This window comes from Poecilia reticulata, linkage group LG16 (genome assembly GCF_000633615.1).
Source record: "Poecilia reticulata strain Guanapo linkage group LG16, Guppy_female_1.0+MT, whole genome shotgun sequence".
Taxonomy (NCBI): Eukaryota; Metazoa; Chordata; class Actinopteri; order Cyprinodontiformes; family Poeciliidae; genus Poecilia; species Poecilia reticulata.
Window position 1 is genome coordinate 18496198 of NC_024346.1, and position 12422 is coordinate 18508619.

At 37.4% G+C, this 12422-nt stretch overlaps 4 protein-coding genes across 8 annotated transcripts in view; 3 read left to right on the plus strand and 1 right to left on the minus strand.

The window, feature by feature from the left end:
* Positions 1-4279, plus strand: part of LOC103478542 (uncharacterized) — a 5573-nt gene extending 1294 nt beyond the window's left edge. Inside the window, exons 1-8 of one of the 4 annotated variants that reach the window (XM_008432449.2) lie at positions 1764-1913; positions 2318-2599; positions 2676-2960; positions 3036-3317; positions 3404-3664; positions 3747-3863; positions 3944-3969; positions 4067-4279. In XM_008432449.2, the coding sequence (XP_008430671.1) occupies positions 1841-1913; positions 2318-2599; positions 2676-2960; positions 3036-3317; positions 3404-3664; positions 3747-3863; positions 3944-3969; positions 4067-4180 (1440 nt within the window). In that variant the 5' untranslated portion in view covers positions 1764-1840 and the 3' untranslated portion in view covers positions 4181-4279. Of the gene's footprint in view, positions 1-1763; positions 1914-2317; positions 2600-2675; positions 2961-3035; positions 3318-3403; positions 3665-3746; positions 3864-3943; positions 3970-4066 lie in introns of those variants that run through there. The other 3 variants (XM_008432451.2, XM_008432450.2, XM_008432452.2) reach the window with 3 other exon arrangements.
* Positions 4204-9671, minus strand: LOC103478539 (uncharacterized). 2 transcript variants are annotated; one of them, XM_008432445.2, is made up of 8 exons: positions 9460-9671; positions 6003-6341; positions 5634-5909; positions 5484-5537; positions 5236-5391; positions 4942-4998; positions 4741-4803; positions 4204-4658 (listed from the first exon to the last, which is right to left on the minus strand). In XM_008432445.2, exons 3-8 carry the CDS (start codon positions 5803-5805, stop codon positions 4648-4650), a joined length of 513 nt encoding a protein of 170 aa, XP_008430667.1. In that variant the 5' UTR covers positions 5806-5909; positions 6003-6341; positions 9460-9671; the 3' UTR covers positions 4204-4647. The 2 variants fall into 2 exon arrangements, with proteins under 2 accessions (XP_008430667.1, XP_008430666.1); XM_008432444.2 differs by lacking the exon at positions 9460-9671 and adding an exon at positions 6485-6983.
* Positions 7350-9075, plus strand: LOC103478540 (allograft inflammatory factor 1-like). The gene is made up of 6 exons (XM_008432447.2): positions 7350-7472; positions 7615-7676; positions 7760-7826; positions 7915-7956; positions 8107-8272; positions 8814-9075. Exons 1-6 carry the CDS (start codon positions 7454-7456, stop codon positions 8899-8901), a joined length of 444 nt encoding a protein of 147 aa, XP_008430669.1. The 5' UTR covers positions 7350-7453; the 3' UTR covers positions 8902-9075.
* On the plus strand, positions 9277-12241 carry LOC103478541 (casein kinase II subunit beta-like). Its single transcript, XM_008432448.2, has 7 exons — positions 9277-9387; positions 9678-9753; positions 11210-11312; positions 11390-11505; positions 11594-11669; positions 11752-11941; positions 12053-12241. The coding sequence occupies exons 2-7, from the start codon at positions 9682-9684 to the stop codon at positions 12141-12143; spliced, it is 648 nt and encodes a 215-aa protein (XP_008430670.1). The 5' UTR covers positions 9277-9387; positions 9678-9681; the 3' UTR covers positions 12144-12241.
* The last annotated feature ends 181 nt before the right edge of the window (positions 12242-12422 follow it).

The window sequence follows — 12422 nt, forward strand, 5'->3', positions numbered from 1 at the left end:
CAATGAGCTTCTTCTCCCGGTTTGGCCAGTTCGCTCTGATGCAATAACCTGCTCTGTGTACAGAGAAGGTTCACTGAGGGCGTCAAAAAGTTTGAACCTTGATAAAAGTATGTATGTGGGGTTACATCTATAAAAATTGTACAGAAAATATAAGAATACCAAAAATGACTAGACTTTAATCTCTTCAGCTCTGCAGCTTTCCTGGATTTTAGCCCTTCGTCTTGGCCTCGTAATATGTGTAGGTGTAGCTGCAGTTGGATTTTGCATCTACATGAAGTGGAAACGCTGCAAAAATGCAGGTACTGCTGATTTACAAAATGTCATTTGTTCTGAAAAATAAGATTAAACATGATTGTTGTTTTCATATTTTTATGCTGCTAATAAACAGTTTGTCAGAACTGAACGACTTTGCAAATCAGGCAGGAATGTTCAAATGTGCTTACATCAGTTTGCCTCTTCTTAGAGCCATGAGGAAACACACCGAGGTAGAAGAATCACAAGAAACAGAAGACAACTTTACTGCTGGTGTTCTACAATTTAAAACATTTATTTGAAAAATATAAACATTTTTGTGTTTTGTAGAGGGGGAGAAAAAGCTTATGCTCACCTGGCTGACATTAAATGTCTCTACATCTTAAGGCCTAAAATTATGATTCTGGACCATCACATGGCTCAGTGGTTGAGCCACTTTGTCAATGTTTGATTTTACAATGTTTTATTTGTCTATGCCACATCTTTGCATCTGTCATGTAAGATGTCACCTTTTAGCTGCTTATCCACGTTTCCAGCATGGATGTAACCTTCTGCAGTAGTGCTGTTCCTGGCTTTGCTGCTGAATATTCAGCAACCGGTAAGTTTGTTTATTATAGGAAATATGACAACATCTATCAAAATATAATAAAAAAGCCAAATAAATATGAATTGAGCAAAAATCTAGTTTACTTCTTTTTGAATAATTTGTATTGACATTTTATTTAAACTTGTTAGCACCCTTAACAATCACAGGAAAAAAAGTATTACTGCAATCATACTATCTGAATAATTTCTGAACAATGTTTTTGCTGGTTTACAATATTAAGACAATTTTTGCTTTAGTTATGGGCTTCAAGTCTTGGGGGTTCAAAGGACCTAATCTTCATCTCCCTCCTCAGATTCCTTGTCAGATTCATCAGAGACTCCAGCTGGGTCAATCTGAAACTTTAATATACATCCAGCCAGAGGAGGCATGTTGGATAATATTTATAAACATCTGTAACCCTTAATCTGCCTGGAGTGAATGATGTTTGGCTGAGCTGTACTTTTTATTTGCTTTTCATTTGAGAATCAGACCAGCTTTCTGTAAGATCAGAACCTTTAGAGAAGAACCAAAAACTGAACCAATAATGTGAGGAACCTCACACTGGATCGGGTTTATCAGGCAGCTTGTGTTCAGTTTTCATCTTACAGAATAGACAATGAACTGGACTCATCCATGAATCATGAAAAGAAAAAAAAACAAAAACACATCTTTGCTAATTTTGCAATAAAGTGTCTAAAACTAACTCTAAAAAAAATATATGTTAACATGTCTGGCATCCACATGAGAGATGGAGAAGAATAGGCTGAAAGTAAAAGTTATATTTACTCAAACATCTGAAGCAGAAGAACAAATTACAGGGACCTGCAGAGCGACAAAAACAGCCCAGAAGAAGATTTTGCACACATTCAGTTTTGCATTGAAGTAACATCCTGTCATGTGGTGACAAAAATACTTCCTGAAGACGTATTTTAAGAAACGGTTGCCCTTACTGAACTTGGTCATATTTGTGAAGCATTTACACAAGAGTCTTATGAAAGGAAAATGAATTTCCAGCTTTTGATTGGACTGTATCTTATATCTCCTCTATGGGCTTCGCTGGCACTTCATTCATCAGGTAGGTACAACACTTCTATTATATATAATCAGCTCATCTGGGTTGTATCAAGTATTTAAGTAATTATTTATTGTGGTGATTTGCTTTACCTTACAAATTTTAAAATGTGTGTAAGGAGAAAAAACATCCAATACAGTACCATGTGCTGGATGCTTTCTCTGTATTCGGTCATGGATAGCATTGAAAAGCCTCTTGAAGCTCAATCAGCATAGTCTGGTTTTCAGTTCTTTAATCTTGATTAATTTGTTAATTATCCAACACAGAAACAGAGAATCACCTGAATTCACTTTGCAAGTGAATATAGGTTGAATTACCATAGATACCTAAATACCTGCTTTGAAAATAAATACTCAAGATTTATTTATATTTTTAGTCTAAATGCATTGTTTTATTATTACATACAGATCCTGTGCTGCAGATTGCTGTGACAGGAGACAGAGTTACCTTGACATGTGGTTTACCTTCTACTGGATCCTGCTCTTCTGTAAACTGGACAGTCACAGCTGGGATATGGGATAAAGATGAGGTGGTTACAGCTGGAAAAGTGACACATTTAAAGGAAAACAAGTATCGTCTGCTAAAGGATTGCTCCCTGGAGATCCCTCAGATGGAGCGTGATGATGCCAAGTTGTACACTTGTCAAAGTGGAGAGCTAAATTCAAGTGTTGCCCTTCGGTTTGTTGACAGTAAGTAGGACTGTGGTTCAGAAGATCTTTTAAAGTGAATATTAAACGAGAGAGTAATTTTGATTTTATTCAACAGTTTCTGAGAACAAACCTCCAGCAGAGGGCACCATAGAACTTCACTGTTCCATCAGTAAATCTACAGGATTTGACCACTGTAAAAACACAGACATACATATCACCTGGACAACAGAGGATGACGTTCCAATAACTGGTGATAGATTTAGATTTGAAAATCCATATGTTTGCTTCTCAAAACTCATCATTACCAGGAAACTGACCGACCATCACASAATATGGAAATGCCAAATAACCCAGAATGGTGAGGTTAAAGCCTCTGCTAGTTACAGGACAACAGTAAGAGGTAATGCTCTGCAATAAGAAATCCAAACTGTGGTTTAGTATGAACAAAGGTTGAGCTTTGCTCTTTTTCCTGTAGATGGGCTGGAGGAAGTGTTCACTGCTGTTGGTGAGTCAGTGTCACTTCTCTGCAGAAACACTTCCTCTCTCAGACTTGGAGACAGAATAGAGTGGACACTGAATGACAAAACACTCAGTGATGTGTTACCTGAAAATGGCTCAACAAATGTATTTCATGTGATCAAAGACTCATCCTTAGTAATCAGCAAACTGACTCCTCTGTATGCTGGAGATTACCAGTGCATGGCTTCATCTGATGAGCAAAGAGTGTTACACAAAATTAGGGTTCACACCCTCGAAGGTCAGTGAGAAAAATAATAGTAAATAAATTCAGACTCTGAGAGCTATATAAAAGTTTCTTCTGACACTTTTTTTTCTATGTTACAGTTGCAGCAAATACACAGCCAATAGGAGGAAATCTTTCTTTGACTTGTGTTCTTACTTGTGTTGAAACATGTGAAGAAAACTTCAACTTAACTTGGTCTGGARGTAACCAAGAGCGTTGGCAAGGCAGATTATTTCATGTCAACAACACATTGATCAATGAGCTTCTTCTCCCGGTTTGGCCAGTTCGCTCTGATGCAATAACCTGCTCTGTGTACAGAGAAGGTTCACTGAGGGCGTCAAAAAGTTTGAGCCCTGATAAATGTACGTATGTGGGGTTACTTTTCTGTTAATGCAACCTTGTTTAAGCACAAAGAAAAAAGAAATAAGACTACATTCTCTTCAGCTCTGCAGAGTCTGGCATGGTTAGGTCTCCTTCTTGGTGTTTTATTATGTGCAGCAGCAGGAGGAGTTTTTATTCACTGGAAGAGGAAGCGTAACATGGATTTGGGTCCTGAATCTGGTAGAGGAACCCGTCATCTAAGCTTTCACTTTTTGATCTTGTACCAAATGTCACAACTGATGTTTTCTCTCTTTCTGCAGCTGATGAACCGTCAAGCATCTCAATGGTAAAAAGAAATAAGTATATATATCAACATTTCCATTTGATTTGTGTCGGTCTGATATATCCCAGTCTACTAATGTCATTCTGGTTGTTTCTACCAGAATCATGTTTATGATGTCGTTCAGGATGAGGAAGTACAGCAACCGGGACTGCGAAAAAGAGAAGTTGCCACCACTGATGATGATTTCTACAATTTATTACAACCTGTCAACTAAAGTAAAATTAACACTGCTCTGTCTTTACTTAAATGCTGAAATAGTTTTATTTGCCAACACAAAAAACAAGATTTGCAAAATAAAATACACAAGAGAAGATCACATGTTCACTTTGGATGAAATAAAGCCTGTTGAAAGACAACAGTGTAGCAAACAAACTTGAAAAATATGGATCATTTGAAATAAACTGACTGGAAACTTTGTTAGGCACTTCTGTCCAGTGGTGTTAGCACAAGTAAGGAATCAGCCAATTACATTGTAGCAGCTCACCGCATTTAGGCATTTAGACATGGTGATAACAAAATGCTGAAGGTCAAACCAATGGGGGAAAAAAAGGATTTATGTGATGCTGAAGGTGGCATGTTTCTTGGTTCAGGCAGGTTGGTCTTAATTTTATTTTATTTTATTTATTTTTTGAGGGAACAGAGAAAGATCTTCAGTGTTTTCCTTGAGTAGCCAGAAAATGTCTAGATTTGAACTGCAACAAAAATGGGAATATTGGAATATTTGCATGAATCCTCAATACTGAAGCATTAGAGTCGTCATTGCCATATACTTACAGGTGAGTCCTTCTACGTTCTCCTCTGGGAAAGCATACAAGCTGTTGATTCGATTTGTAGTATCTGTGTGTTACACAAACATTTCTCATTTAAAAGGTGGAAAATGACTCTAGTTTTAAGGCAAGAAAATACAAATAATGAGGGGCAGTTTAGATATTTGATTAAAGAAAAGTGGCACCAAGGTCATAATTTTACTCTCACCTGGTGAACATGGAAGACTGACATTCTCATAAACATCTGCAGGCTCTCTAAAGCGGACTGATTCACAAGTGAAGAAAGGGGAAAACGCAAAAAAAAAAAAGAATATATATATAAATATATACACATACATATTTACATGGGGAAAGAGGAACAGAGAGAAAACGAGAATAAGTAAGTAAAGTTTTTTTATAAAGCGCTTTTCACAGACATAAAATCACAAATCGCTGTGCAATAGAAATCAACCATAAAACCTTAAAACCATAAAAAACAGAAAGAGAGAAAAAAAGAGCCCACCTGCAGAGTTCCTCTGAGTTTTGTATCTCCTGTAAATAAGCACTCCTGTTAGTGCTGCAAGTGTGAAAATCGTGGTGATGGTCAGGACTACAACCAGAGTCGAGGTTCCACCACTTCCTTTCGTCCTGTTGGTCTCCGAAGCAATGTAAGGAGAGGCTGGAAAAGACATAAAGATGAAGGGATTTCAACATCTCAATACAAATAGACCACTGTTACAGTGTATGCGGAAAATTAAGCAGAAAATGCACCTTGGCGAGTTTCTGTAAATGCAGATGTTGGAGTCATGGTAGTTGCGGACACATCTGCTTAATCAAACAAAAAAGTGGAGAAATAGTAACAGTTATCTAATATATAACATTATTGGAGGTAATACTGAAGAGATCTGTTTAAGATCAGACCTTGATGACCCTGAAGACGTAGATTGATCTCTGAGCAACGCTGACTTTGCCCGAGCATATAATCACACTTGTACCACCCGTCGTCACTGGCAGACACAGACTTGATTGTCAGGGATATACCCTTGATTTCAACCCTTGTCAAATTAACAGGTACAGAGTTTCTCCCTTTCATCTTCGCCCATGTGACATTTGAAGGGGCCGTTTCTGCATCCACTGAACAGTTAAGACTCACTTTCTGGCCAGGCTTTGCCACCTCTGGCTTAAGGGTCCAGCAGTCTAAAAAAATCATAAAGAAGCATGTGATCTACCATGCAGATTTTATAAATTAATCGTTAAAATAAAAAAAAAAATAAAAAATGAAGACCTTACCTTTCACTTGTAATGTTATTTGTGTGACATCAATTCTGTCCCATCCTTTCCAAATTTCTAAATTGTACTCCCCTCCATCTGATTGTTGCAAGGTTTTCAAAAAAACACACGTTTGTCCTTTCACGTTTGCTTCCAAATTCACACGTTTGGCATCCTGGGATTTCTTTGGATACTCAAAAATAACTGACGGTTGCTTGGCATCTGTGTTGTTCGTCAGTCTGATTCTATAGCAAATCCTTGGATCCGTGATGTTGAAGTTTAGACATGACAGAGCCACGTCTTGATCTTTAATAGCTGACACAAACTCGGCACCCGCAGAGTCAGATTTTAATGAGGTTGCTGAGACAGGAAAGACAAAAAATTACTGTATGTAGTGAATTACTAAAATGTGCAAATCTACAAAAAAAAAAAGACATAAAATATATATTAACATAGAATATTGGCTGATTTTATCCAATAAGAAAGACCAACAAAAAACTCACCTCTGCATTTGGGAGGAACTTTTAATACAAACACTAAAAGACAAACCTGAAAATACAAGTGAGCCATTTTCTGATTAATGCAGCAAGGTCCTGCGAGAATTAGCTTTTGTACCCTTTAGTTTTAAGGTAGGATATTCTCAGTTCCTGTGAAGTGTCATCTTGAAACTGAAGTACAACGAAGTACAACTGTTTTCCTATTTTCAATTGAGCAAGAGCGCCATCGTCTGGCAAAAATAAAACATCACGGCAATACCGTGATTGACTTGTAAAGTGCATCTGAATAAACTATAACATCATCCATCCTTTCATCTAATGTCTATCCCGGCTTATCCTTGCAGGATTGTTTTTCAAGATTATTGTATAATGCTAATTACAAAACCATGTTCAGTTTCACAGAAATTATATTGGATAAAAAAATACTTTTAGTAGAGAAATGTCATGTTCCAGCCTGCATTTCAAATAAATAGACTCAGTAAAATTTTAAGGATATTTGATCTTTCTAACGCCGTGTATTTATGTCCGTGTATTAATAAAGTATTTATATTAACTGCATAAACTCTAAATTCTTGGCTTATGCCTTCATTTCAGGTAACTGAGTTGTCTCTTCACTGACTAACAACAATCTCCCATGTTTCAACAATATTGCTTCCTGAAAACTGTGAAAACATGTAACCTCATTCATCGCATTGTACAGAAGTGAAACATAACAGTGAGCGCACTGTGGGCAGTACGCTGCTGCAGTAACACGAAAAAGAACCGAATGGCACAAGTTTTCAGACCCTGCATGCTGAAAAGATGGGGTAAATGGGAATTACATTTTTTGCATCACACAGTTGACCTTAGCTCTCTGCTGCCTTAAATGTAATGCAGGAACTTCACCCAGACCTCACTTCCTCTTCAGATACAATTTACAACCACAGCGATTAAAAACAGTCGCTGTTTTACAGTTTCCCAGCACAGTTCACACAGATGGATAACATTGCTCAAGGTAAGCATGCATTTTTCTACTAAAGCTTATATTTTAAAGCCAATTCAATTGAAAAAAGCTTGAAATTTCAAATTGATATGGTTTGTTTTTCTTCTCAGAATTCAGAAAATGATTTGCTTGATCACCGTTTTGTTTTTAACAGGAGGTAAAGCTTATGGGCTTCTTAAGTCTCAGCAGGAGGAAAAACTTAACTCCATAAATGAGGTGAGCTGGAATAACTGTCATATTTGGGTAGAGTAATTTAGCTTCATGGTGTGACCAAACAAATGAACTGATCCCCTTTTCAGGCGTTTCTCTCCGATTCAAAGTATGCAGAGGAGGAAGATCTGGCAACAAAGCTTGAAATGTTTAAAAGTGAGTTACTTGGAGTAATAAATGTCTTTATTTGCATTTAAATTGCTGGTATAATGTTCTGTAAAACACTTCCATGTCTTCCTTTTAGAGAAATACATGGAGTTTGATCTCAACGACAAAGGAGACATAGGTAAAGACTATCAAACTTCTACATAACAAAAGTATTTTTAGCTACCGTGAGAAATTTCAACTTGCTCACTCACTCGTTTTTAACAGCGTTTTCACAGGCCACTTGAACTTGTCAAATTTACTTCTTATGTATCCACAAACAATATTTCAGATATGATGGGGTTAAAACGTATGCTGGAAAAACTTGGACTAGCCAAAACTCACTTAGAGCTGAAAAAGATGATGTCAGAGGTAGCTGGAGGCCCATCGAAGGACACAATCAGCTACCACGACTTCCTGAATATGATGCTGGGGAAGCGAAATGCAATTCTGAAGCTGTGAGTATATTTAGGTTAACATGAAACTGAAAGGGTGTCTGATTCTAGATCGATTCAAGTTAGAGCTTTTGAGTATGTTTTTGAATGTATGTCTTTGAAATAAAAAAAATAAAATGGTTTTGTGCTTTGCTATGTAATGAGACCAGGTAGATTTTCATGTAAGCTCTGAGTAAAGAAATCCGTTGTACAAACACAATGCTTTTAAAGAAGGCTGTATAATATGATCGCATGGCTTTTGTTTTAAACTGTCAACTAATGCTAACTCTTACCCCTAACCACAACACTTTAAGCTAAAAGTGGATTTTCTTTGGTTTCCACACTTTCACCAACCATGTTTTTCGTGTTTCCATAAGTACGTGAAAAATATTATAGCTCCTAGATCAGCAGCTGACCAGCTGACCAGCTGCTGATCTAGGAGTGAATGACAGTTTTCACTTTCACAGCACTTTTTCTGTCATCTCATTAAAGGAACTTCAGAAGGTACAAAGAGTATGATTGAAAATTTGAAGTAATAACAAGTGTTTCTTCTTCCACTGCTAAGGATTCTAATGTTCGAAGGAATGGGAAAGGAGCAGGAGCAGAAGGATGTTGGTCCACCTTCACGCAAAACCTTTTCAGATCTTCCCTGAAGTCTTCATTACATCAGGATATGTTTTCTTTTTTTTTAAGAGTCCTTCTGGCCCAACCAAGATGTAAAACAGTGGGAAATTTGACTGAAAAAAAAGTAAATTATTTTAAAAGTATGGAGTGTTGTTGCATAAGTTTGATAATAAAATGAAAAGCATATAGCCTAATGTCAACGTTACTTATAACTGTTGGGAATTTTTTTTTTTATTTACCTGAGAAATATGGACATCAATGTCATTTTTATTTTTTTGTTACATCCGGTGTATTGGAATTGTTATTTTATTAAAAAGAGGAACAGTGTTTGAACAGTGTCGGTGTTTGTTTAAATTCAACGAGTTATAATTCGTTAAATGTTTCTATTTCCTGTTAGCCCATTATAATTAGACTATTAATTTGAAAACCTAAGACACCGGAAGTTGGTCATCGCGGAAGAGAGGAAAAGCTAGCAAAGCCTGCATATTAATACATTATAAGGCACATTTAAACGGGTAAGTGAAGCTAAATCTATGTTGTAATTTAATAAACTCTCATGTGAAAATACTTTTAACAGAAATACTTACCGAATTATGCACCCTAAGCTACATAGCAACACAATAGCTAGCCAGGTAGCGTGTATATGAAGAGCTAACGTAAGTTGCGGTGACCGTAAACTATATCGGAGCACATATCCGATAAGTGACGGCGTATAATGTTAGAATGGCTCATTTTTAAGTTTGTTTTAATGAAAGCTTCTGGTTATCCGACTGGTGTGGATCTAAAGAGCTCTACTGTTTGTCAGGAGGATGAGCAGTTCGGAGGAGGTGTCCTGGATATCCTGGTTCTGTGGACTCAGAGGAAACGAGTTGTTCTGCGAGGCAAGTTCCACCTTTACTTTGAAAATATGATCAAAGAATCAAAAGTAACAGCTCATTTATAAAAGAATCGAGTCTGTTTTACATTTGTACCTCAACTGAGAGGCTTTTAAGTTGGGGTCGGAAACTGTTGGGTTCTGACACATTTCCAAGAGTATTACGTTAAAAACAAAACCGGTTTTACTAAACGTTGACTTCTAAAAGTCAACGTTGAGACATTTGAGAGAGTGGACAGCCTTTTATAAGCTGAAATTCTAGGGGTAAACCTCCATACACTATGTTGGGGAAAAAATGTTCTGTGCATGCGAAAGACACCTGTGGTGGTTCAAACAATACGTAGTCACGATCCTTTGGCTCAGTTACCATTCCTTTTCAGTAGTTACCAGAAATAACTTTTAAGGAAGTGTTTTATTTAACTACTGTAGCTTCTTCTTGTGGCTGCAGTGTCTGTGTTAACAAGTAACAGGTAACCTAAGAGATATAGTAAGTAGAGAGATATGTGTATGCACTGGTTGCAATAGTGTAGATATGTACACAGAAAAGAAGTCTACGGAAGATGTTCATTGTGTTCATCAGAGCCTGGATAAAGAAACTCTCTGTGGCAACTGGTTTTAGCAAATGGCGCCGACCTGAAATGTATAGAAGCTCTGATGACCCTCTCTATGGGTCTGATTGTTTTGTGGCCAAGATAAACCACACAGTGGTGAATGTGCAGAGGACAGACTGAATAATGGCAGTGATGAAAATCACCAGCAGTCTAATCATTCCATGAGGCTGCTTTTCTTTAACAGAGACAAAGCTAGGGAATACTGGGGACACCAAGGAAGAATAAGAGGTTTTAACTTCGAACAAGACAAAACCCTAAAACTACAACTACAACCAGAAAAGCAATAGCTAGATTTAGCTCTGAGTATATTCATGTGTGCTCAGAATATGGTCAAAATCCATAAATAACTCCTCATAAGATTCAAAAACCAATGGTGAAAGTTTCCTATAGATCTGCAATGCTGGTAGAGACATATCTCAAAAGATTCTATAATTGTTCCAAACGTGGTTCTAGTAAGTATTGACTGTAAAATGCAAATATATTTGGCAATCAGAAATCCTTTTCAAGTACTTTTGCAAACACTGTGTTCTCTACCGGAGAACATGGCAGCTTATACCAAACAAACCGGTCAGAGATCGTGTATGTACAAAAAACAAAGCAAAAAAAAAAACAGAATGAATTTTCCAGGAATTGTTTGTTCTCAGCATCCATCCAGTTAATCACTGGTTAGACCTGCACATGTGCACTTGTACTATCCAATTTCTAATTATAACCCCTTATTTTCTGCCCTGGCAGCAGCTGAATAATCCTGTTAGACGCTTCTCTAATGCTTTCACATCAGTGTGTGGTATTATTCCGACTGCAGCAACAGTACCTATTCACTGAACATACGCTGTACATGCTGTATTTCAGGTTGATGAAGACTACATTCAGGACAAGTTCAACCTGACAGGACTGAACGAGCAGGTCCCTCATTACCGTCAGGCTTTGGATTTGATTCTCGACCTGGAGCCTGGTGAGGTTATTAGACTTTGGATTAAAAGGAAGAAAAATTATAGTTTTTAACTTCCTGCGTGATTTTTCTTTTAACAGATGAGGAAACTGAAGATAACCAGAATCAGAGCGATTTGATTGAGCAGGCAGCTGAGATGCTCTATGGTCTTATACATGCACGATACATTCTCACAAACAGAGGCATCGCACAAATGGTACCGCAGTGCATAATGACTAGCGAGTCTCACTGGCTCTCCAAATCAGTCATCAGCAGCCATCTTTAATTTTTGTTTCTCTCTTTAGTTGGAAAAATACCAGCAAGGGGACTTTGGCTATTGTCCCAGAGTATACTGCGAGAATCAGCCAATGCTTCCTATTGGTGAGGTGGACACTTTCCAAACATTTTCTCCCACACTTGGTCATTGAGTCTTTCCTTACCGTTTGCTTTCTGACTAATCTAGGCTTGTCAGATATCCCAGGAGAGGCAATGGTGAAGCTTTACTGCCCTAAGTGTATGGACGTGTACACTCCTAAATCCTCCAGACATCATCACACAGATGGAGCCTACTTCGGCACAGGATTTCCTCACATGTTGTTCATGGTGAACCCAGAGTATCGACCAAAACGACCAGCCAACCAGTTTGTACCAAGGTTTGTTCACGTTTGTAAAGATTTATATTTAATGGTGTGTTTTAAAAAGTAGGAACGGGGTGTTTGTTGTATGAACCAGAAGCTAATTTCTTTGTTGTTTTTCTTTTTCAGGCTATATGGTTTCAAAATTCACCCAATGGCCTACCAACTCCAGCTTCAGGCCGCATCAAGTTTCAAAAGCCCAGCAAAGACAATTCGCTAGAATCCAACTCTGCGATGACAATGGACTCAAACATCATCATTGGACTTGTTTGAAGCAGTGAAGTATATATTCCCAATAAAAAAAGCTTGACATCTGCCTAAAGTAGTCTTTGTTTGTACTTTTAAACTCAGTCATTTGTTCTAATTTGGGGAATATAACAATAAATACACTTTTGCAAAGTTCAATTTGTGTGGATTGGTTTATAGGTTTGGGGATTTTAGTTTATAAAGGGATAATCCTCTATGCCCCTTTGATAGTTCACAAGTTTGAAGTGAATTT